Raw genomic sequence first — 24,664 nt, 5'->3', positions numbered from 1 at the left:
GGATCCCCTTAGAATGACAGCCAATTGTTAAAACTGATCATATTTTGCACATACTGTGGCATCATTCTCTGTGATGGTAATATGCTGCTCAATGGTAGGCTCATACCAGCCTGAGACCGTCCAGGCAGGTCTGTATTAGGTCATTTACATCTACATGGACTACAATGGAATCATACTGGTACCTGTAGTGCTATGCTTGAGTGTGTGCATGAACTGGTGTATCCTATTCCTGGCTCCAGATAAACAGCTAACCATTATCTTCTCCTTGTTCGGCCTAGTTACAGGGTTATCAGTATGTATTACAATGGATCCACTATCATGAGGGCCCTGGGGAATGCATTTGCTTCCCTAGGGGGCTTAGTGTTTGCGGCTCTACTTAGTATGACTGTATGTGTGGTGTTTGGTGTGTTTTTTTTTTTCCTGAGTGCTTTTGGGCTTACTGAGGCATAATTATGCCAACAGGTGGTCTAGGAAATCTATTGTTTAAAAAGATTGCTTTTAAGTACCTCAGCATATGTTAGTCTGTGTGTGTGTATGCTGTGACGTGGGTATTGTGAGCATATTTTTGACAACCTGATGTGCACTTGTACAGGAGAGTTTAGCCTCCAGTGTCATTGTGTAAGTACACTTCTTGCATACTTTGTCTGCTTCTTTAAGGATTAAGTGGTTGGTAGTAAGCATGAGACAATTGGTACGCTGTCTCATAATATCCAGATCCACCTACCTGGCTATACAGATGTTAGGAAATTGCATATCCATGCTGCCTAGTCCTTTGAGTGGTCAGCTAAAATGGAGTGGTGTATTCTGCTTAAAAGGATATTAAGGGTGCTTTGTTGGTGCAGACTAATAAGGGTGTTTTATTGGGGCAGACCATGCTAAACAGTACCAGATACTACAAACATTAACATTTACACAGTACTGAATTCTGCTAAATCTACAGGTATTGCTACTCTATGCCCGACTAGCTGCTCTAAACTTGTCAGTGCGCAAGGTATTAGCTCTATAATAACTGCTTTATACAGTAGTGTTTTATGGACTGATCTACAGGAAAAATGTGCTTTCTAGGTGTTTGCTACTATACATGGCACTATTAACTGCTGCTGCGTGGTGAGCAGCACTGTGCAAATGCTCCGAATTTATAGCAGCAAAGAAAAAACAGAAAACTAACGAATGAGCCCCCTGGCCAGTAAAACTACACTACCAGAGGGATGTTTGAAGGTCAGCAAGGCACAGTGGAAGAGAAAATAAGAAAGTGCCAGGACATGACTATGTTTGTTAATAAGGGTTATGACTTTCTATATATACTGTTGCGGGTTACTTCTTTCTAAAGACACAAGTTTTGGATATTGTAAGTGATATTGATCTTTTTATGAAGGATAACTATTTGGAACAATTTTAAAATTTGTATTTTTTTTTCTCAAGACAATTTTTTGACTTTGTTACATTCTTTTGTGTTTTTATTGTTTTCAAAAACCTTTACAAATATGGAAAAGTAAAAATACTTTTTTTCTTTCAGAAAAATACTTTTTTAGTGAATCAATTTGATGAGCCATGTTTTTGTGAATTATATTTTTCAATTAAAAAGCCAGCAAGTGGATAAAGGTTGCCTTATACCAAAAGCAAAAGCAAATCAATAAAAATAGAACAAGGCAGCCAAACACTGCTAAAAAACATTAATTTATTAAAACACAGATGGTAAGCACTTTCGTGCAGATACACTGCACTTCATCAGACTATAGAATAAAATAAGATGAAACAGCAAACATTTAAAAAACAAAATTAATTAAAAACATAACTTAATCAACATAATTAAAAACTTAAGTCATGCCTTTAAAACAGGCTTTAAAGGTATACATCCATTTAAACCTGGTGCAGTGTATGCAGTAAGCCTAATGATCCATTTGGATTCAGCCAATAAAAGCTTATTTCTCAAGTCTCCTCCCCGCTTATCAGTCCCAATCAATTGCAAAACTATAAAAACAAATACATGCCCAGGTTTATCACGAACATGCTTGTACAATGCACTGGTGGAGTCTTGCCTACATATATAACCCAAATGCTCTATTATACGTTCCTTAAAGGAGCATTCAGTCTTCCCTAAATAAAACCCTGAAGAGTCTCTACACCAGGCCAAGTCAACTACACGCATGGAGGTACAATCAGCATAAACTTGGGCTCAAACTTATACCCAGTATAAGGATGTAAAAAAGTATTTTGCTCAGATATAAATTCACAAGCTTTGCATTTCCTACAAACATAGGTAACCATCCTGACTGCACTAAAGATCTATCCTGATCAATATTATAACATAACTCTCTTTAGATTGCGTCTATTCTTAAACCTAAAAGATGGACCACATCCAACTAAGACTAATATCATCAACAGCTAACAACACAGACCAATTCCTTTTAATAACATTGCATACCCTTTTCATATCAATGGTATAGGTTACAGTAACCTTATTCCTCACGGACTTATTGGCTGCCCTACCCTTTCTACATTTACCATCCCCTTCTTTCCTAGATGAATACAAGGGTTTAGCCCTACCAGGACGAGCATGAGTAAAATCTAACATATTCACAGACGCTTCATTTTTACTGTAGCCCCCAGGAACTCCTTTTAACTTCTTTTAAATCCATATGCCTAACACTTCATCTTAAGAGGTTACCTTAAATATGAACCAACTCATGGCTGGGTACATATTTTACCACTATAGTTTTCTATAGTCTTTGTTGAAAGTACTTTTTCTTGACTGTAATGAACCATGGCTTTATACTGTAACAAGATAAAGGCTGGATATAAGCAGCACATAATGGTGTGATCTTGGGCTGCATGGGAATTTCAAAGTGCAATTATCATATCATATTTGTATTAAATTATAATAAATGTTTTATACTGCTTTTATTCTTTTCAAGAAAAACATATCTATAGACAGACAGACATATATATGAACAATGTCTACCTAGACAGACTGCAACATGTATGACATTGTCACCGTAATGTTTCAAGCTAACTGCAAGATTGCACTGTGTGAGTGGTGGCATGTCAATTTGTAATGTAAGCTGATTTTATTTCAAATAACCCCCCCCCCTTTTTTTTTTTTTAAAGAGACTTCAACTGAATGAGGGATCGGGGCTGTCTAGGTTTAGAGAGGCAGGACCTTTTACAAGATAGAGCAATGAGGCCATGACAGTATCCTTTTTACGGTTGTTTCCTGATGTATGCAATCTAGTCCAGAATGCATAAATACAAGAATAGGTAGACTATGTGACTAGTCAGTACCTAATCAACAACAAATGAAGCTTTGTATTTAATTTGGTTAAACATCTTTCACAAATGCTGTGCAATAATCTGAAGATTCTACTATTTCCCAAGCAGCAGGTAATATTCAATATTTCTGGAATTTGGGAAATAACATTCTGAATCTGCATACACTCCAAAACTGAACTGTAGACACTACATCTGCTGTAAATACTGAAGTAAGGGAAAATCTTACTGTAACCACTCCTCAGCAAAACTAGAAGGTGTGGTATAACATACACAAATATTGGCTTGACAGATAAAGCATAAAAAGTATCATACATTTAGGAAATTCATTGCGAAAAAAGGTTAAGCTATCTCACTACAGCAGTAAATTGAAAAACAAAATTTTTAGTGAAAACTTGTTTGCTACAAATAAACACCCACCATGGCTAAATAAAGCTCTACCATATTTCCAGTGTGATGTTTCATCACTGCCAGAAACCAATATGAGAAGGAAGAAAGAGAAAATGAAAAAATAAAATTTCTAGAAAACATTAACTATATCTTCTGGTAACATTTACCTTATTTTTCCTTAAAATGTGATATCCTCTTCAAATTATGATCTTTTTACTGCCAATTAAATTAAAATATGCTAATATATTATATTCCCTCATTGATGGATGTATTTTGGTGGAAAGGCAAAGGAATACTGTAGTTTGACCACATTACCTGCATGCAGTCCTGAGCAAAACGTTGAACCAAAACTTTGGAGAGCAGAGTCTACCTCCTCCCTGCTCTGCAGTGTCAAAAGGTGAGGAAGAAGAGTAACAAGCGACTGTACAAACAACCTAGCACTCTGCTGGTCTGCTTCTTGGTTCTTCAAAAGTTTCAAAGATAGTGCTGCAGTACGTAATGACCTATGGCCTGTGCTGTCTCTGGGAGTCTGCTCTTCATCAGCAAGAGAACCATTATCAGAGCCAATATCTGAAACATCAGACCTCCCAGAATCTTTTTCTGCTGCCATAGAATATTGGTCACAAGAGTCAAATTCAGTTCTTGAAAGGTCCTGATCATCAACACTGAAGTTGCTTTCACTATATCGTGACCCATGTGACCTACTTCTGTTTCCACTGTTTACTACGGTTAAAAAATTTGTAATGTCAGGGAATGCAAGGCCATGGGCTCTTTGTATAACATCTGGCTGGTCGGAAGGTTCTGGTTCTAAAGCAGTGTCTTTTGTTGGAACATCTCTATTTTCCTGCCCTGAGGGAGACTGTAAATGATTTCTGTGAACCTCAATTCCATCCTCTGGAGTTGTTTGTCCAAGATCTCCTTCCAGAGTTGTTTGACCTGTATCTGTGGTCACACTTATACTAATATCTGGGCTCTTTTCTGTACCAGTTTCCCATGGGGCATGCTCTGAAGAAAGGACATGTCTCTGCCACCTGAAGTCAGCATCATTTATCTCCATGGATTCGCGAGTAGACTCAGTTCCATCCCTCAGTTCCTCAATGTGGCCAATGAGATGGCTGACTTGTTCTTTGTTTAATCCTTTCCCTTGGCTAAGCTCATCCAAAGCACCAAGCAATGCACAAGCACAGGAGACAGACACATAGCATGCTTCTATGCCACCTTTTATGCAAGCCTCAGTTATCCCATCCATGATCCTAAAAGGCAAGAATGCAAATGGCGTTATTATCCTGAAATATATAACATATTACTAGTCAGCATTAACAGCTAGCAATCTCAAAATAAAACATGGCTCTACCTGAAATTAGCCTGTCATGCAATTACAAATTTTCAGAGTTAATGACTAAGACACTTTCAGAAGTATCAAGCAAGTTAATCCTACTTCAAGTATAATTCTTTAACTGCTGGAGGCCTCCTGTAATCTATTAAGCTAATTCCAAGTTACATTTGCAGGTGTTTCAGCTTTTGATGCAACACTTATTAAAGTGATACACTGTCATTCAAGTCCCTCTTCATTCAGGTCAGTTATGTACAAGTACAAAGTTTAAAGTACAGTGCAGAAAGACCAATACCCAGCTCACAACTTCATTTAGACTACCACATGTCAGGGAGCAATATCACATTTCTCTTCTAAAGAAGCTACGCCCTGTAGTTTTTCATGAGTGGTGCAGTCACTAGTAAGATACTAAATTAGTGACCCAGAGTGAAGACAAAACTTTGGTTAGACCCATGTCATGTTCATTCTATAAAATATGCATAAGTTGGGCTTCATTCAGGGTGTTAGGTTAGCACTACTGCCTCAAAGAAATTGGACTCGCTAGTTCAGTTCATGTCTGGGATGACTTTGGCAAAATGTTTTGAAAGTTCTCCCTATGATCATGCTGGTTTCCACATTTCATCTCAATTTCTGAACAAAAGCTTACAGGTAGACTGGACATGCTAAACTGGTGTGTGTGTGTGGTGAGTGGTGGTGTGTGTGTCTGTGCGTCTGTGTGTGTGTGTGTTTTCTGCAATGCACTAGTGTCTCATCAAAACAGGAGGTGGTTAGTTTCTCACACTCATTACTTGCAAGGGAAAGGCCCAGACCCTTGCAATCCTGAACTAGATAAAAAAAGATACAAAAGATGGGAAGATGGGATTCAATGAATGCAAGTCCACATACTAAAAGGCAAACTTAAAATGCATCTTAGTATCTTATATTCAGCCACACTAAACTTAACTTTTTAGCAGAGGGCTAAAATAAAAAAATAAAATAATATCCATAGCTGTTGCAACACAGAAAGTGTGTATTTAAAGTAATCTGCAATTATTTGCCACCAACAGCAAAACACCATGCTACTAATTGCTTATTTAAACAGAATCTTATTCACAAAATGTAAATGGTAGTCAGATGTATTTTTTTTTAACCAAAGAACAACTGTGTGAGAACTCATCATAGGACAAGATGTTCCAAGTAGTCTCAATGTTGCAGTTCTATTCATTACATACGGAAATCAGCCACATGCTAATGTCTGCCACATCAGCCAGATGACCACAGTTCTGTTTACAGAAAGGTACAGACCAGTGTACCCTTTATGTGGCAATAATAAATGTGTCCTGGATAAAAAATGTTGGCCACACTATCTTCTTTTCTTATTTTTGCCAGCAAAACTTATGGAGGTTATGTTCTGTATACAAAAGAACTGCTCTAGTATAGACAAATGCTGTGAGAAGTATACTTCCAGGATCACACCCAGGAATGCTAGGCTTTCAAGAGGAAGTTAAGATCAATGTTGCAGTACTATGGGAAACCTACTTCCATAGCCAACTCCCAAACCTGGGAGATGGTAGACTTTTGGATACATGCATATCCCATTAGAATACCTGGAGGGCCACTTAAGTAAACCCTGCATTAACTCAGCTCTGTTTGCCTAGTTTGTCTGTCTACACCTTTTGCCAACACTATAATCAAGTGACCGCCCCAAAAATGGACTGGGCTGACATCTCCCTGAAAAAGACCACTCTTGTGAAATATTCTCAACTTCTGCAAAGGTCTAGCCTTTTAAAAATACAAGAAGGCTATCCAGTTAGCCCACCACTTGGAAAGTAAGCATCTGCTTTGTAAGTATTTTATTATTATCTGTGGATTTCCAGCACATGTAAGATCCTCTCTCTTTTGTTTTGAGGGCTCAGGAAGAGTACCAGCAGCTAAATCAACTGGTTGAAGGATAGTTCTGACACCACTTTAGGCTTAGGGTCCTAAGGCTGACCTTGCTTTTGCTAAAGACCAATACAGGTTCCTTAGCTCTCAGAGGGCCTTCTTTTAAAGGCTATTGTTACCAAGAAGACAGTCTTCCAAGACAAGAACTTGAGTGGTGTAAAAGCTGTACAATCAAAAAGGTTTAAGGTCAGCTGCTTGATCTGACAGACGAAGGCTAGCTCTTCCCAGTGAATACAGATGAATCACTTCATTCAGGAACTGCTAAACGAGGGTATCATGTGCCAGACGTGGAGCTAACTAAGAGGCAAGCAGATATGGCAGACACACGAACTTTCGCTGAATCCTTGCTCTTTTCCTCATTTTGTATTTGCTCTCTATTGAAAATCTCATCACATCTCCTCTAATTTTCTCGGTCTCTTCCCTCCCACAACACGATATGCATAACTCCGCTATCACCTATTTCTCTTTCTCTTCTTTACCTATGTATCTTTCTCCACTCTTTATTCTCAACTCAGGCTCAATAAAATCTCCATTATATCTCTAACTACTAAAAACTAAGGAATTATTATTATGTCTTTTTTTAAATATGGTAATTGCGTAATAAACGTACATTATCACTGCTCTATCTACTGCTTTTGTAACCTAATGTATTGTATTTCCTCTGCTCTCCATGTGTATTTAATGTAGTACTGTTTAGAGCTTTTCTAGGCGGCCACGGTGGTGCAGCAGTTAGTGTTGTTGCCTCACAGCAAGAACTTCTTCGGTTCGATTCTCGGCTGGAGCTCCTTCTGTGCGGAGACTGCATGTCCTCCCTGCAGTTGAAAGAGTTTTAAAAACATACAGGTAGGTGTGTGCATGTGTGTGCCCCTTCTGTGAAGGTTGGGAGCCGGGCTGGCAACTCAGCACCATGAAAATTCCACTGCCAATCAATCTGCGGACTGGTGATCCACTGTGGCGACCCTTAACCGGGAAAAAGCCAAAAGACATTGCTTTTTACTGTTTTGAGCTTTCCCCCCCAGGCCTCTGCTGAAAAGAGCTTGTTTAACCAGTCAGACTGTCCCTGTAAACAAAAGCAATAAATAAAGAGCAAAACAGCTTTGCTTCCTGGTCTCTTTCAAAATTGTCAGTATGTTCTGAGAGAAAAGTGCTTAAGTTTAATAAGATTCAGAACTTACAAGCCATCATCCTGAGGTCCAATACGCATGTTTGGTTGCACCAGAGTTCTGCCTCTTTGTGTAAAGTAGTCTATGCTTTGCTGCAGAAGGTAGGGTTTTCACTTTGGTTAAATCACCACTGAAAAGGTGTTGCCTGGGCCAGAACAAAACTATGAGGATCATGACAGGTTGCGCCCTATGCACTTTCTCTGCCATGTGTAAGGTCAAAGGTGCTGGGAGGAAGGCTTACAGGAACCTGTGCCACAAATGAAAAGCAAAGGTATCCATCCTCTCTATGTTTTTCCAAAGGAAGGTTTTGTGTAGTAAAACTGGGAGCTCCACTGGTTCATCTGGGAGTCGCACAAGTCTATCGCTGGGAGTCCACATTTAGCTTTCAGTTGCTGGAATATTTGTCTATTTAGTTTCCATTTGTTATTCCCTGCAAATGTCCTTCTCTGGTTGCCTACAGTAGTGCTGCATGGAGGCAGTACATAAACTGTCTTAAGTTCCTTGCTGGATTGGGTCACTAGCTCGCACACCTGCATTGTCAATGTGCACAGCAGATAAGATATTTTCTCTGTTTGTTAGTACAATATCACTGTAGTATTGCACATGTCGAACTGGAGGACATTCTGTTCTCTACTGTTCCTTTAAAACTTTTGAGTGCAAGGAGCACTGCTAGCATCTCTTCCAGGTTGATGGGTAATTTCTTCTGCACTGCAAATCACATCCCCTAAACTGAAAATACGTCTGCATCTGCTCACCAGGCAAATTCTAAGGCATTGGTGATTATGAACTAGATTGGTTAAAGATGGGAGAAAGGTTTCTTCTTTGTTTCTTTGCACTTAGCCTGGCTGCCATAAGAATTCCTTCTAAATGCAGGGCAACACAGAAAGCACCACCACCAAGTGTTGCCACTGCTGGTTTCAGGATGTCCTGAAGAACCACTGAATGTTCCTCACACACAACGTTGCAAAACATACCACACACATGGAGTAAACACCATATACTCCAGCATTTTCAAAAAAGTCCCTGGCTGTCATTGGGTCTCTACTGGTCTGCTGCAGAAAGTTTGTAGAGATACAACCTGGTTCTTGGGGAGTACTCCCTGTACTCGTGTTTAGGGCACTCCCAGGAAAACCATTTTCATATTTGGGGAAAGACAGATTCAATTTGTTGAGGTTTAGTGGAAACCCTAGATGTGCAAGACAATCAGTGATAATTTGTAGATGGACTAAAATGTGCTCTGTATTTGATTTTGTAGGAGACAACCATTTTTATACAAGTAGAAGTAGACCAGGTTTTCATCCTTAGGAAGGCTATCACTGGGGCCAGACACTTCATATGTAGCATGGACATAATAGAGTCCAGAAAGCAGGAAATTAACTAGTACTGCTAGTAAAGCTCTGAACATCGGGAATTTTCTGTGGACGTTTGGATGGGGACATGCAATTATGCATTCTTTATGCTCAGCATGATCAGGAAGTTCCCTGAGACAAGCAACAGCAGTAGCAATTGCAGGATGAACTCCCTGAATCTGTTCAAAAGAGGTTTACTTTTCATAAGTCCAAAATCAGCCTCCTGGAAACATTTTTCTTGAAAACTAAGAAAGGGGACTACAAATTTAATCATTTGTCCTCTTCTGGCACATTTACTGTGCCCTGCTGTAGAAACTGCTGAACCAAAGGGAAGGCGAGATGTAACTACTCCTCTGCTACTGGAGACATTCCCATAAAGGCAGGAATAGTCTTGAGTAATGATGCTCAAATTCCATCCATTCACTGCTGTTTTGACCATGCATCCCAGAAGTGGCTTAATTTGCCTCCCAGGCTGGCCTGTTGCAGAGGGAGGGGAGGAGAGAAAGCCACAGAGTGGTAGAGGTGCGAGTCATACTTGCTGTTAGGCAGTGGCAGCTCTGCCTCCTGCCTGCCTCCTTGTTTTGTTCTTTTCCTTCCTGCATGTGTCTTGCCTCTCCTGACTTGACAGCCTTACTCTGCTGGCTTTTTGGATGGCACCTGCAAGAAGCCAATCTCAGAGAGGTAGGTCCTGCTGTACTGGGAAACTGGAGGGTGAAAAAGATGCATCACCATTTGCATGACCTTGCCTTTTTTTTTTTTTTTTTTTTAACAGATGTCTTGTGACAGTTTTCCAACAATGAGAGAATCTTTGTCTAAAGGGGCATACAAAAATTTTCCTTTTTCATGTCCTTGGGCAAGCCTGCACCTTAAGCCAGGTAAGGTGCCTGAAAATAGAACTTGTGGCAGCCACCAGAGGGTGCACCCACTGAATCACAACCTCATTTAACAATGCACTTCCCAAATCCTTTGGAGAGATGAATATGTTTCAGGAACTAGAATGAAAGTGATCCATCTCAAATTTCGGCACACAAGTCTGTAATCTGCAACAGGAGACCTCCTTGATATTTTATGACATGCTGTTGGCATTTTACTGTTTAGACCATCAAAGTAGCTGAAATATATACCTTCCTAATGAATCTATGACCTTGTTTCCATGTTATTTAGTCAGGCAGTGGGGGCCCAAGGACCAGCTTACCTCTTTTGGATGTCATCAGGGAAATAATCATAGGGTCTAAACTCCAGGTTCTTATAGGAGAATTTGTGCATCTCCTGGATTCTGCAGAACCCGTCTGGTATCAGGGCATGGGGAGTTAGAAATCTGGGTGCATGGTGGCTATTGTGAAGTTATCCTGAAAAGCCTCCAAAAATTGGAGCACTGCTTCAGCTTTAACTTCCTATATTCTGAGAAGGTCAAAATATCTATTTTTAATGTCTAACATTGCTTTTATATTTCATTTAAAATACTCTCTCATCCTAGACAGGAGATCACCAAATGAGACTTGATCCTGTGTAGATCTTGAAACTATGGAGCCCCCTTTCATCTGAATCATATCCAAGTGGGAAGCCATTTTCAGTGTGTATGCCAGGTTCTCCTCCTCCTCCTCATCATCATCATCAGATGAGCCTAGTGCCTGGGATGTCAGGAGTGTCAGTCTTCTGCTTGATCTACTCAGGGAGGGTAGGAGGGAGACACCTGCTTGAAAATGCTTGGTAATGCAAAAAGAGTTCTTCCATAAGTATTCAAGGTTCTGAATGACCTGTGTATGAGAATCCAACTCCTAGGAACACGATGCAGTGCTACCTACAGTGCCTTCAGAGGTGTTGAAAATGCACTTCTCAAATTTCTAACACAGAATTCCATATGGTACCCATGGGTTCCTCCTCTTGCCTAAGCACTTCAGCTGAGCTCAGACATCCATCATTTTCAAGAAAAGTGAAAGCAGCGGACCTTCTTCTTGGTACTTGTCTCATAAGGACGTGCCAATGACTACCTACATGTTCACTCCAAATGCATGTCCAGATGCCAACAAATGTATCAAATGCAAATACTAAGGACTGGAAAACTAACTTGCTGTTTGTGACATCTTTTGGCATGTGTGACACAGGATGTCAGCAGCATGATTTTTGAAAATAAATTTGTGGGAGTCAGGAATCCTGTAATATCTGTATGGCTTACTAAGAGCCAGAGGCAGGGAATCAGGAGCCATGCTTGATTCTGAGAAAACATCATCAACAATGTCTAATACAGGAGGTATAGCCAAAGGCCTATGCTGAGGAAGAAGGAGAAAATCCCTAAGCCTCTTTTTGGATTCTGAGAAGTCCTGACTCTCCCAATGAAAATGTTCCCTTAAAGTATGCAAAGTCTCTCCAAAAGAGTAATCCTCAGGAGGAGAAGCAGAAGGAATGGATTCCTCTGCATCAGAGTCCTCATAAGGTGGGTTAGAAAATTCCTGATCAGAAGAGGAATCAGAAGAAATGGAAACCTGATCTGAAGATTCATAATCAGTGCCTTGCCTAGGCTTCTTAGTGGGGGGGGGGCCTTGATCAAGGTAATTAAATCCTCAGCCATTTTGATCATTTGTTTTTTAGGCATAGGGGCCTGAGCATGTGGCTCATGCGTCAGTTTTTTAGACATAGAAGTAGGTTTTGGCCTTGTTTTTGATGATGGCATCGGTTTAATATACAAATGTTGAGGCCTGAAAACACCCTCAGAAGCTGGTGCCTGCTCAGCGGCTCCGGACCCATCCAAGGGAGAGACATCCGCGGGTTCAATACTTGCAGAATCTCGCGGCATGCCGGACTCCGAATGGGTCTCGGTAGAGGTCTGCGACTCAAAGGTAGCGGGTATCAGGGGCTGCGAAAGCGCCTCACTGCATACCGGCGACTGGCTTAGGAGAAGCTAAGTCGTCGGTTTTGGACCTCGACGGTCTGTCTCTGTCATTTTCCTTGGGTATTTTGTGAATTCCGGTAGTCAGACCGCTAACCGACGACATTTCAGGATAGTTAAATCTTGAACCAAAGTATTTAGAAGCAAAAATATGCAGACGCTTAATAGTGCGTTGGTTAAATTTAGCACAAAACTGACAGCAAGGCAAGTTGTGATCAGGGCCTAGGCAAAAAATACAGTACAAATGAAAATCCTTATGAGGTATTTGCTTCCCACAAGTAATACAATTATTAACTTTTACTGACATCGGTAAGAAGCAAGAAAAAGTTTCCCCAATGGGGTACTTGGCTTTAGATTGAAGACTTCGGTTCTGAAACTCGAAAACAAAAATTTCAGGAGATGGCCGACCGGCACATGCGAACTGCTTCTGCTTCGGGCACCGCGCGGCAAGAAAGACGGATTAAAATGGCGTCGGCTGCATGTTTTATACCCCTGACTACCTGACGTCACGGAAGAGGAGACAGCAACCGACGCAGGACCCAAGACTTTGTTATTCAGGCCGACTGAGGGCAACCTGCCAGCAGATTACCCAAATGTAATGACTGCAACAGTGAAACACGAAGAGTATCAGGTAACGGGGAACGTGTTTTTTTGGGAATGTAATAAGCTGGCAGAGTTTAAAGTACTCTGTCAGAAATATTGGGGTAACAAAAGGCTGTAACTAAGGAAATGATTCTTTTGAGCTGGGGCACAGGATCTAAATTGCATTGACATAGTAAGGCCTTACTAAGTTTAATTCTGTTGACTGCCAAAAAAAAAAAGCAATTACTAGAAAATGGAAACTAAAATCTAAATCAACTGTATTTGAAATACTGAATATTATAAAACTGATAAAAGAACTGGAAGAGGGATCTTTAGACAAGACAAGGTGCAAACTAAATAGACTTAATTGTAATTTGCGTGAGCAATACATGCAAAATAATTTTCAGGAGGAAGTGTGACGTTTAAAGGAAGGCAGGGATTGTGCAATTTATATAATGTTGGACTGGGAGACAGCGGGCTGTAAAGAAAGAAAATATATAATGTATAATGTGTGTGAATGGAAAAATATTAACATTTTTTTCTATTAATGTATATGTGCCTATGTTTTAAGTAATAATTTAATCTTCTTCTTCTTTCGGCTTTTCCCAGTGAAGGGTCACCACAGAGGATCACCTGTCAGCTCATGATTGGCAGTGGAGTTTTACGGTATCGAGTTGCCAGCTCGACACCCAACCTTCCACAAAAGGCACACACACATGCACATACTCACAACTAGGGCCAATTTAGAGTGTCCAATCCACCTACAGAATGTCTTTGGGATGTGGGAGGAAACCCATGTGACCACAGGGAAGACATGCAGACTCCGCACAGAAGGCACCCCAGCTGAGGATTGAACCGGAGAACCTCTTGCTGTGAGGCGACAACGCTAACTGCTGCGCCACCGCGGCCACCCAAGCCTACACCACTGCGGTTTAAGTAATAATTTAATAAAGGTGCTTAAAAAAATACCCGGTTTTCTACCTCCCAATCTTTAACTTGCTGTTGCCTGCCGTGATCTTATTTTTGCTTAATTAGTCATGGGTCCCCTCTGAAAATGGACATTGACCAGTAGGGCAAACCTAGTTAAACTGACAAACAACAAAGTCAATGCTTCAGGTGTTTTACGGGGATAATATGCCCAAGAAAAGAAACATGTGGCCATTTTCTGAACTAGGCTCAAGCTAAGAAGCTCATTTTCTCACTGCAGTATACCTAGCTGATGGAAAGTATGCACACCAAAATGTCCAACTGTTGCTCAGTAGCACATTTTACATTGGCAAGGTTTTGAAGATATACCCATGCAGGATTAATAACTGTGAACACCTAATAAAATTCCAAAGTATTTTCAATAGCTACGTCAAGGTTCCCCTATCAAGTAACTTAATAACAGATCACGGGTTTTGAAAATGAAGCTGAAATTAAATATAAGGGGTAAAAGAAGTACAACTATAAAGGGCAGAGGGGTAGAACTATTGCTGTGCCGTGCTAGGAGTCTTGAGCAAAAATATGGGCCACCTGCAAGTTTTGTTAGAAAAGGAAAAGTTCGCAGTGACAGGGATAATGGATGGAAATATTAGTGAACTGGTACTATACCCAAGTATAAGCTGTGTAAGAAAAACAGGGAATATAAATTGTACATTAGGCAGGGAAGCAGCAGTCACTGTAAAAGAGCAAGTGAAATGTGAGGTGCAGATGATGGAGGCATGAGAGGAGAAAATGAGTATCTGACAAAAGTAAATACTCACTGTGATGTTGTGAAGTACTACCAGTTATTACAGGAGAAGTAGGACAGTGGATGCATAACATATGCCAGAATAGCTAGCTGGAGTTTTGTACAGAATTATACATCATTTGTATATCAAACTGATTTGTACAGATGCTTGCGCTGAAAATGTATTTGTAAAGTAGCTTGTGTTAAAAATGTACCAATAGTGGGTCCTGCTGGACAGAAAAAAATACACCTTTATGTTAGACTGAACTGTAACTGCTGAAATGAATACAGTGTAACAGAGGATACTTGAAGAGAAGAGGTAAATCTCAGTAGAGCTAACTTTGAAAAATGGTCTGAAATTAAATTATTTGGTTTAGGCCATAAAGATTGTATCTTACAGTTCTGACTGCAGCCAGAGACGAAATGTCTGTGAAAACCAGGACTAGGAATCCTACTGCATTGTTGTTAGGGGTTAACTAACTGCCACCTTGGAAGGGTAGAAATTTTGAAATGGTTTTATAGCTCTATCCATTTGTATGGTAACACATATCTGCTAAATACTGATTCAGTTTTTAGCAAAGCAGGGTAGTGTGGGAACCAGAGTCAAATGACCAAATGTATGTGATGATATTCTGTAATCCAGCACTAAAATTATGTTTTAATACTAGATGAGACAGAAGTCTAAGAGCACGCTCTTCACACCACCAGCAGAAAATAAAATGACCAGCCAGTATCCACACCACTTCATTGTTCTCTCTGACGTCTCGGCACAATGCCTTCAAGGAGTAAAACACGTCTAAAATACACCTGGCTATATACACACACTAATCACACCCATTAACACTCACTTAATTGATTAAACAATTCAGTAAAATAAAATCAATTAATAAATAAACACCAATTACATTCTAAATTCAGTCCTTTAGGGACTAAAGTGACATTTTAAAATATAAAGGGACTCCTTAAATAACAATTTTTAATATTCACATTATTATACAGTGTATCTTTAACTTTGTGTAATATAATACCGCTTAACCCTGCAGACTCCCCCCATATATTTTATTAAAATGTTCTGCTATGGGACTTTCTTTTTTATTTTTAGCAATATCCCTGATGTGTTCCATTAACCTCACCTTAAACGGCCTTTTGCCCTTCCCCCACATACAATTTGTTACACAGACATCTTAGGGCATATACAATGCTCTCAGTGTCACAACTATACTGACGTTTCACATTAAATTTATTTTACTGAAACTCTTAACTAAATATTTGCATGTTTTACATTTTCCACATGGCCTAGTTCCACAGTCCATAGGAGCTTTCACAAAATTAATAGGAGTTGCAAACTTCCCCTCACCAAAAAATTCTTGATACTACTTCCTATTTTATGACATTTTTGACACATCAGTCACCCATTGAGAAAAATCTTTCAAAGATGTTAAAAAGCCTCAATAATACCTAACCATGTCCACTAATTTGGGACTAAATAAACTATATTTTGTGAAAAAATAAATGTCCTCCTCCTCCTCCTTTGCTTTTGTTCTCCATTTATATAGTCTCCAATAAAACTCCCCCAGCATTTGTCCAACAATTCACTGCTATATCCTCTAGATCTAAACATGTGAATAGTTTTCAACATTTCATCAGAAAAATCTGAATCATTGTTACATAAACTGTACTAACGAATAAACTCCCCATATGGTAAAGCCTGAAGTGTATGGGGTGGATGACAACTTTGTGCCCTTAAATACTGACTTCCACCTTCAAATGTCCTATATATAGATGTTTTATTCTTGTTTCCATCAGTGATGTCCATCATCACATCTAAAAATGAAACTTTTTATCTATCTTTAATCCATTAAACTCCAAGTGGAAAGTACAGTTGTGTACACTTACCATAAATATAGATTTTCGAGTGTATTCACTGTTGCAGTCATTACATTTGGGTAATCTGCTGGCAGATTGCCCTCAGTCGGCCTGATTAACAAAGTATTGGGTCCTGCGTCGGTTGCTGTCCCTTCTTCCATGAGGTCAGGTCATCAGGGGTATAAAACATGCAGCCGACGCCATTACATCAGATTTTCTTGCCCCAGATGTCAGGTGCCCCCCAAATGGGGAGCAAAATATATATAAAAAATTAAAAACACAAAAATATACCTCCAAACAAAAGTAAATACACCAAAAAGGCTTTTAAGCATAGTAAAAGAAAGTAGAGGTATAGTAAGAGAAAAACAGGGGGCTGGAGGGAGGATAACCAGGACTGTAACAGTGAATACACTCGAACATCTACATTTATGGTAAGTGTATACAACTGTACTATGTTCTTCGTATTTCACTGTTGCAGTCATTACATTTGGGTAGATTCCCAAAGCTATGGTTGGGATGATGGATTTATACAGCATTAGGATCAGCTATAAAGCCCTGCAAAACAGCAGTGGCAAAGCCAGCTCTAGATTTAGAGAAAATTGGTAGGTGATAATGCTTGGTGAAAGTATTAACTGAACTCCAGGTAGCAGCTTCTAGAATGTCCCTGGTAGGAACACCTCTGAGAAAGGCTGTAGAAGTAGATGTAGCCCTGGTGGAATGAGATCTGATCCCCTGGGGGATAAGATTTCCATGGTGCTTATAGCAGAAATGAATACAATGGCTTATCCATTTAGAAATGGTTTGTTTTGAAATAGCCTTTCCCTCTGCCCCTGCAGCAAATGCTACCAGCAATTGTTCAGATTTTCTTCGAGATTTAGTCCTGTCCAAGTAGAATCTAAGTTGTCTGTGTACATCCAATGAATGCAAATCCACCCCCCTTGTTCTGTGGATTGGGAAAGAAAGTTGGCAAATTAATGGACTGATTAAGAGCAACACTGGATACCACCTTGGGCATGAAGGATGGATTGGTCCTGAGTGACACCCTGTCCGCATGAAAGATGATGAAGGGCTCCACTGGCATAAGGGCCTATAATTCAGATATCCTTCTAGCTGAAGTGATTGCTAAAAGGAAGGCTGTTTTCCAGGACAGAAATTTTACGTCTGCAGTAGCAGCCGGCTCGAAAGGAGGTAGAGCGAGTTTCTCCAATACAAAGTTAAGGTCCCAGGCAGGGGTTGGAGCTCTCCTGGGTGGTCGCAAGTTTTTGGACCCTCTGAGATACTGCATTAGCAGAGGATGAGAGAAGGGGGGGGTTCTGTGTTGTAATGAGCAGAAATGGCTGAGGCATGGATTTTTCTGGAAGAAAAAGACAGGCCCTTGTGAAGCATCTCAGCTAAGTATTGCAAAATCTGAGGTAAATTGGGCGCTGCTGTGCTCATACCTTGAGATCGATTCCAGGCACAGAATCTTTTCCATTTATCAGCATAAGATTTTCTAGTACTAGGTTTTCTCGCCTCCAAAATGACATCCATCACAGATTTGCTGAGGAATGCTAAGGGTGAATTTAAATGATTAGCCAAGCTGCAAGATTCAATGTTTGGAGCGGAGGGTGCAGCACTTGGTTCTCCTGCTGAGACAGTAATTAAGGTGTCTGAGTCAGGTGTCATGGAGAAATTTGTGACACACTGCGCAGGAGTGGGTACCAGTTTTGGCGAGGCCAGTCTGGAGCAATCAAAATCATTTTGGGTTTGTCCTGTTAGACGTTTAGTAGAACTTTGGAGAGCAGAGGCAGAGGGGGAAAGGCATAGACTGAGGTGTTTCCAGCTGAAGGACAGAGCATCCACTTTCCAGGCTTTTTTGTGAGGAGTTCTTGTGCAAAATTTGTCCAACTGGTAGTTCTGGGGTGAGGCAAAAAGATCTATGTCTGGGCTCCCCCATTTGCATGTCAGCATGTTGAAAATCTGTGGTTCCAGTTTCCATTCGTGTTGGTCCATGAGATTTCTGCTTAGCTCGTCTGCCAGAATATTCAGCTTTCCTGGTAGGAACTGAGCTTGTAGTTGTACTTGGTAGCTCAATGCCATGTTCCACAATGCCATGGCTAGTCTGCAGAGGGGATAGGAATGTGTACCCCCATGCTTGTTTATGTACCACATAACCGTGGTGTTGTCCGTCTTTACCATTAGTTGTCCTGGATGAAGGTAGTCCTTGAAGGCTGTCAGAGCATTCTGTACAGCTAGCATTTCTTTTTGATTGATATGAAGGTGCATTTGATTTGGGCTCCATTTGCCCTGAATGCACTTCCCTGCCAGATGAGCTCCCCCCCATGCATAGTCTGATGCGTCTGTAGTTAGGGTTTTGGGCAGTAGGGGGTGGTGTGAATGGCAGTCCCTTGTTTTGGTGGCAGGCCTCTGCCCACCATAGGACCTCTAGGCACAGGCAAGGTATGACAGGAATCATTGCCTGCAGGCTGTGACAATGTTGACTCCATTAACTTTTTAAGTACCACTGAAGTTTCCTCTTGCATATGGAATTAGAAGAATGCAGGAGGCCATGAACCCCAAGGCTTGCAGTATTTGTCTTGCAGATAGCAGGATTTTTGTGGCCACCTGTTTGAAGTAAGTCATCAAATGAATTTGCCTTTCTGGTGTAAGGAAAGCCATCTGGGCAGTTGTATTCAAGCTTGCACCCAGGAATGTAATTTTTTGAGAGGGTACCAGTTGTGATTTCTTTTCGTTTATGGTGTACCCTAGACAAGTTAGAACCCTTTTTACAAATGTCAGATGTTTTAGAAGAATGGCCTGGTTTTCTGCCTGAATTAGACAGTCGTCCAGGTATGGATAGATTTGAATATTTCTTTGCCTGCAGAATGCAATTACTGGAGTCAGGCACTTTGTGAATACCCTGGGCGCAGTAGACAAGCCAAAGGGCAGTGCAGAGAACTGATAATGCAAGTAGCCTGCTTTGAAGCGTAGGTATCTTCTGCAAGATTCCCTGACTGGGATATGCAGGTAAGTCTCTTTTAAATCTAGAGTTGCCAACCAGGCAACTTTGCCTAGTATAGGAAGAAGCTGGTGAAGAGACAGCATGTTGAATTTTGGAATGTCCAGGAAGGTGTTTAGAGTAGACAGGTCCAGAATTGGACGCCATGTTTTGTCTTTTCTGGGTACCAGGAAAAGTCTGGAATAGAAACCTTGTCCCTTTTCCTCTTCTGGTACTAGCTGAATAGCCCCCATGTTTAGGAGGGAAAATACTTGTTTCTGAGTCTCTGCCCTCTGATTTGGGGGCAGGACTGGCCACCCGCTTGGAGTTGGCAACGTGTGGAAATGAAATCTGTATCCCTGGGACACTATATTTAAAACCCATTTGTCCTGGGTTATAAGCTGCCAGTTTTTTGCATGAAGAGCTAGTTTCCCCCCCAAAGGGGCGGCTAAGAGGTAAGTGCTTGGTAATTTTAAACGAAAGTCATTGAGACTGTTTACCACAGGGTGGTGTCTTGTTATTTCCAGATTTGGAAGTGGAAGCGCCACACTGCTTAGTTCTGAAAGTCCCTTGGGACTGAAACCTGGTGCTTTTGGAGTGTCTGGGTTTGGCTTGAGAGGCTAAGGAAGGAGCTGGAAAGGACCAGTTCTTAGTAGGCCAGTGCCTACTGAATCTTGGAGGTTGTACTTGTAAGAAATCTTTCACAGTTTCCATAGATTTAGCTTTTTCTTCCATCTTTTTTAGTACTTCTTCAGCCTTATTGCCAAACAGACGGTCCTGCTGCAAAGGAGCATTCAACAGTTTTGCTTTAACATGATGAGGCAGAGATTGCTCCTTAAGCCAAACATGCCTTCTAAGCATAGACCCAGTAACAGCAGCCCTGCAAGAGACCTCTAAAGAATCAAATCACATTGCAAAGTATGTTTTCCAACTTGTTCAGCTGAATGCAATAAATCCTGTAAATCTTTATTTTCCACACAGTCAGAAATCAACATAATTTTCTGTTTAAGCAGTCCCATGATATGCTGTTGATATTTTAGCATATGGAATTGACAGTTTAAAGCCCTGCTTGCCAAAGCTGCAGAAGTATAAACCTTTTTACCCCATCTATCCAGCACCCTGGAGTCTCTATCAGAAGGGGTAGGATTTTCAGCACTAGAAGCCTTAATGCCCTTGGGCCCCTGAGAAATGGTTTCAGGGTCCGCAATACGATTTTTGAAAAGGAATTTGTGGTACTCAGGAACCCTGTAGTATCTGTCTGGTTTACTAGGGGCCGGAGGCAAGGAATCAGGGGCCAAACTGGATTCCGAAAACACATCATCAACAATGTCTAGTACAGGAGGTATAGCCAAAGGCCTATGCTGAGGAAGAAGGAAATCCCTAAGCCTCTTTTTGGATTCAGAAAAATCCTGTCTTTCCCAGTGGAAATGCTCCCTTAAGGCATGCAAAGCTTCCCCAAAAGAAAAATCCTCAGGGGGAGAAGCAGAGGGAATTGAATCCTCTGCATCAGAGTCCTCATAAGTAGGTATGGACAAATCCAGGTCATTAGAATAGTCAGAAGAAACAGAGTCCTGTTCAGAAGATTCATAGCCAAGTTCAGCCCTAGGCCTCTTAGATGGGGGGGGGGGGTTGACTACCCCTGATTAGAGTAATTAAATCTTCAGCCATTTTGATCATTTGTTTTTTAGGCATAGGGGTCTGAACATGTGGCCTGGACATCGCTTTTTTTAGACATAGATCGAGATTTAGGCCTTAGTATTGAAGGTGGAGTCAGTTTAATATGCAAGTCTGTATGCCTGAATACACGCTCAGAAGCCGGTGCCTGCACAGCGGCTCCGGACCCATCCAAGGTAGAGACATCCGTGGGTTCCATAGGTGAAGCACCTCACGGCATACCGGACTCCGAATGGGTCTCAGTAGAGGCCTGTAAATCAGAAGTAGCGGGTATCAGGGGCTGCAAAAGCACCTCACTAAGTACCGAACTGGCGAATGGCTTAGGAAAAGCTTTGTTGGCAGTTTTGGACCACAACGGCCTGTCTGTCCTTTTCTTTGCGTTTTTTCGGTATTCCGGCAGTCAGATGGCTAACCGACATCATTTCTGGATAATTAAACCGAGAACCGTAATATTTAGAAGCAAAAATGTACCGATGACAGATAGTGCGCTGATTAAATAAGACACAAAACTGACAGCAAGGTACGTCGTGGTCAGGGCCTAGGCAAGGAATACAGTACAAATGAAAATCCTTATGAGGTATTTGCTTCCCACAAGTAATACAATTAACTTTTACTGACATCGATAAGGAGCAAGAAAAAGTTTCCCCAATGGGGTACTTAGATTTTAGTTGAAGACTTTGGTTCTGAAACTCGAAAACGTAAATTTCAGGAGTCGGCCGACCGGCACTTCCGAATTGCTTCTGCTTCGGGCATCGTGTGGCAAGAAAGACTGATGAAATGGAGTCAGCTGCATGGTTTACACCCCTGACGACCTATTGTCATGGAAGAAGGGACAGCAACCAACGCAGGACCCAAGACTTTGTTAATCAGGCTGACTGAGGGCAACCTGCCAGCAGATTACTCAAATGTAATGACTGCAACAGTGAAACATGAAGAACATCCTGTTGTGTTGTAATTCCCCACAAATTTTCTTAATTTATTTTCCCCACCTTCTCATAAGAAGATAAAGTCATCAATAAACCTATAGTATTTTCTTACATGCTGTTGGAAAAAAAGCAGTCTGTTTTTGAAATCTGACCAAGAAGGAAGATCACTCACCTATTTCACCCTGCCTTGCTTTTGTAAGTAAACCAGGGAATAGTAATTCTCCGGATAAGTCAGGAAAATATAGTGAGATTAGTTAAGTATTGCTTTTCTGTATCTCTGTGAATATTTCCATTTGTGTTATTTTTAATATTTCCTGTGACTGAAACTCTGGTTGTTTATTGTAAAATAGATATTTAATATTTTTGCATTCTTGTATTACTTATTATATATATTTAAAACTTTCATTGTGGCTGGTCTTTTAGAGAATATCTTAACCTTTGAGAGTACTTATATTTATTTGGTGACACTGTGGCCACTCCTGAAACCCTTGCTGCATTGGTCAAACATTACCATTTCTATTAGTATTACTTTTTCTCAGTATAATTGGGTACCCTTGTAAAAGTCTTAGAGTAGCTGGCTTTGGAGTGTTTTGAGAGCAGTACCTACCTTATAGTCTGGCCAGTGGGGGCATAGCTACTAGATCTTTACCAGACTTTCCCAGGTGTGTGTGAGAAAATCAAATCTCAAAGAGATTTTGTGTGTGTGTGTGTGTGTGTGTGTGTGTGTGTGTGTGTGTGTGTGTGTGTGTGTGAGCTATTTGGTGAAGGAAGACAGAACACTGGTTTCATAGATAGGGTGGTAGAGGACTTGGCTTGGAACACTCGGCTGAGGAATCAACTCTACAGCTGTGCCAGTGGGAAGTCTTATTGGGGGCCTGGAGAGAGAAAGGGAAACACAGCCCCCAGACTGTGTGTTCCCTGTGTGCTCTTAGGGGAAATTGTGCTTGGTGCAGATAGCTGCATCTGGAAATAGTGTGTCCATTTTTCTTCCAAGTGAACATTCCACTCCACTGTCAGTAGAGAGGATCAAGACTCCTGGATTACTGACCCAGAGGAGGGGCGTCACATATTGGAGAGCAGTGGTGGGGATATTAATTGAACTTTTGTAGCCTGTAAGCAGACTGTCACAGAAGATGTGCGTACTCTCGGCAGCCATAAGGTAAACATGCGGAGTTTCATTTTCGCAACAGTTTTATTCATTTTTTTGTTAGTTTAATTTAGTCAGGGTAAGCAGGCAAGGATGTCAGCAGAATATTATGGCAAGCTGACAAAGAACCAGTTGGTCAAGGTGAGTGAAGCCAAAGGACCAGTGCATGCCAACCTGAGTAAAGACAAAATGATTTCAGCCTTAATTGCAGCTGCTGCATGGACCAGCAATCAGGATGACAACCAGCCTGGTGATGGGGATTTGTAGCCCTCGGAAACAGGACAGTTCATCTTTTCCTCAGAGGACTTAAAACTCCTCTGGAATTAAAAAGACTTGAAATAGAGGCCAAACATTTGAAATTAGAATCAGCAGAGAGACTGCGGCATTTGGAGGCTGAAGAAAATGAGAGATTGTGGCAGGCAAAACATATGGAATTAGAATCAGCAGAGACTGCAGCTTTTGAAGGCCAAAGAAAATGAGAAAACGCCAACATGAGATGGAGATGTTGACTCTTCATCAGTGTCATGGAAGTAACCCCAGAAGCAATAAAGGTCCGTAAATTTCTTCCACAATTTACAAAGAGTGATAATGCAAACAGTATAATGCTGACCAATGGCTCTGGATATGGTTCCTGACCCCATTACTTCATGGTAAAGCTTTAACTGCCGTTTCTAATTTGCCTGGTACTGATTGTTTAAACTATGATAAAGTAAAACAATGTTTATTGGAATGTTTTAAGTTAACACCTGCAACTTGCAGAAAAAAGTTTCATGAGCAAAGACACAAGGTAGATGAATGTGTATGTGATTATATTGCTGAATTAAGCATTTATTTTCATAGGTGGGTGAGTAGGTGTCAGGTCATCACTTTTATGGCTGGCAGACCTTTTGGTGAGGGAACAACCCCTCAGCACTTTGCCTGAGGACATGACAACCTGGTTGACAGATGAGGCTGTAACTCTGCAGATGGCCTGGTTGAAAAAGGAGACTTCTATTTAGCAAGCAGAGCATCACTGCACAAGAAGGAGATACCCGAATCTGCACATGGATACATGGGAACCCATGGTGGGCAGCTTAAACCACCCCAACAGAGTCCACCTGTAACAGGGGAAGCCACTAGTTAAGGTACATGGCCAGGATCAAGGTTTAGATGTTTTAAATGTAACTGGAGAGGCCATGAAGCATACACATGTCCACTGAGGCAAGAGAACAAAATGTGGAGGAGCCAGCAAGTGGGAATAACCGTATGCCAGTGGTAAGTTGTCTGGAGACAACAGGGGTACCAGAGTTTATACCCTATCTCAGTGGGTGGAATACAGGTCACTGCTAAGAGCAGAGACAGTCTCAGACATAACCGTTGTAAGCCTGTTGTGGTTAAAGAGGAGCAGTACTTGCTTGGGCATTCCACTCCAGTCAAAGCTTTGGCAGGGACCCCATTTCAAATGGCTTTGGCCAGGGTTCACCTTGACT

At 41.1% G+C, this 24,664-nt stretch overlaps 1 protein-coding gene across 1 annotated transcript in view; it reads right to left on the bottom strand.

Moving 5' to 3' along the window:
* The window catches only part of ARFGEF3 (ARFGEF family member 3), a 2,280,599-nt gene that overhangs the window by 1,211,925 nt on the left and 1,044,010 nt on the right, over positions 1-24,664 (bottom strand). Inside the window, exon 12 of the mRNA XM_044087095.1 lies at positions 3,973-4,910. Within this exon, the coding sequence (XP_043943030.1) occupies positions 3,973-4,910 (938 nt within the window). The remainder of the gene's footprint in view (positions 1-3,972; positions 4,911-24,664) is intronic.

The sequence above is a fragment of the Protopterus annectens genome, chromosome 1.part1, assembly GCF_019279795.1.
Source record: "Protopterus annectens isolate FY-2018-M chromosome 1.part1, PAN1.0, whole genome shotgun sequence".
Taxonomy (NCBI): domain Eukaryota; kingdom Metazoa; phylum Chordata; order Ceratodontiformes; family Protopteridae; genus Protopterus; species Protopterus annectens.
The sequence above is the reverse complement of the archived record's forward strand: the minus strand, read 5'-3'. Positions and strand labels throughout refer to the sequence as shown.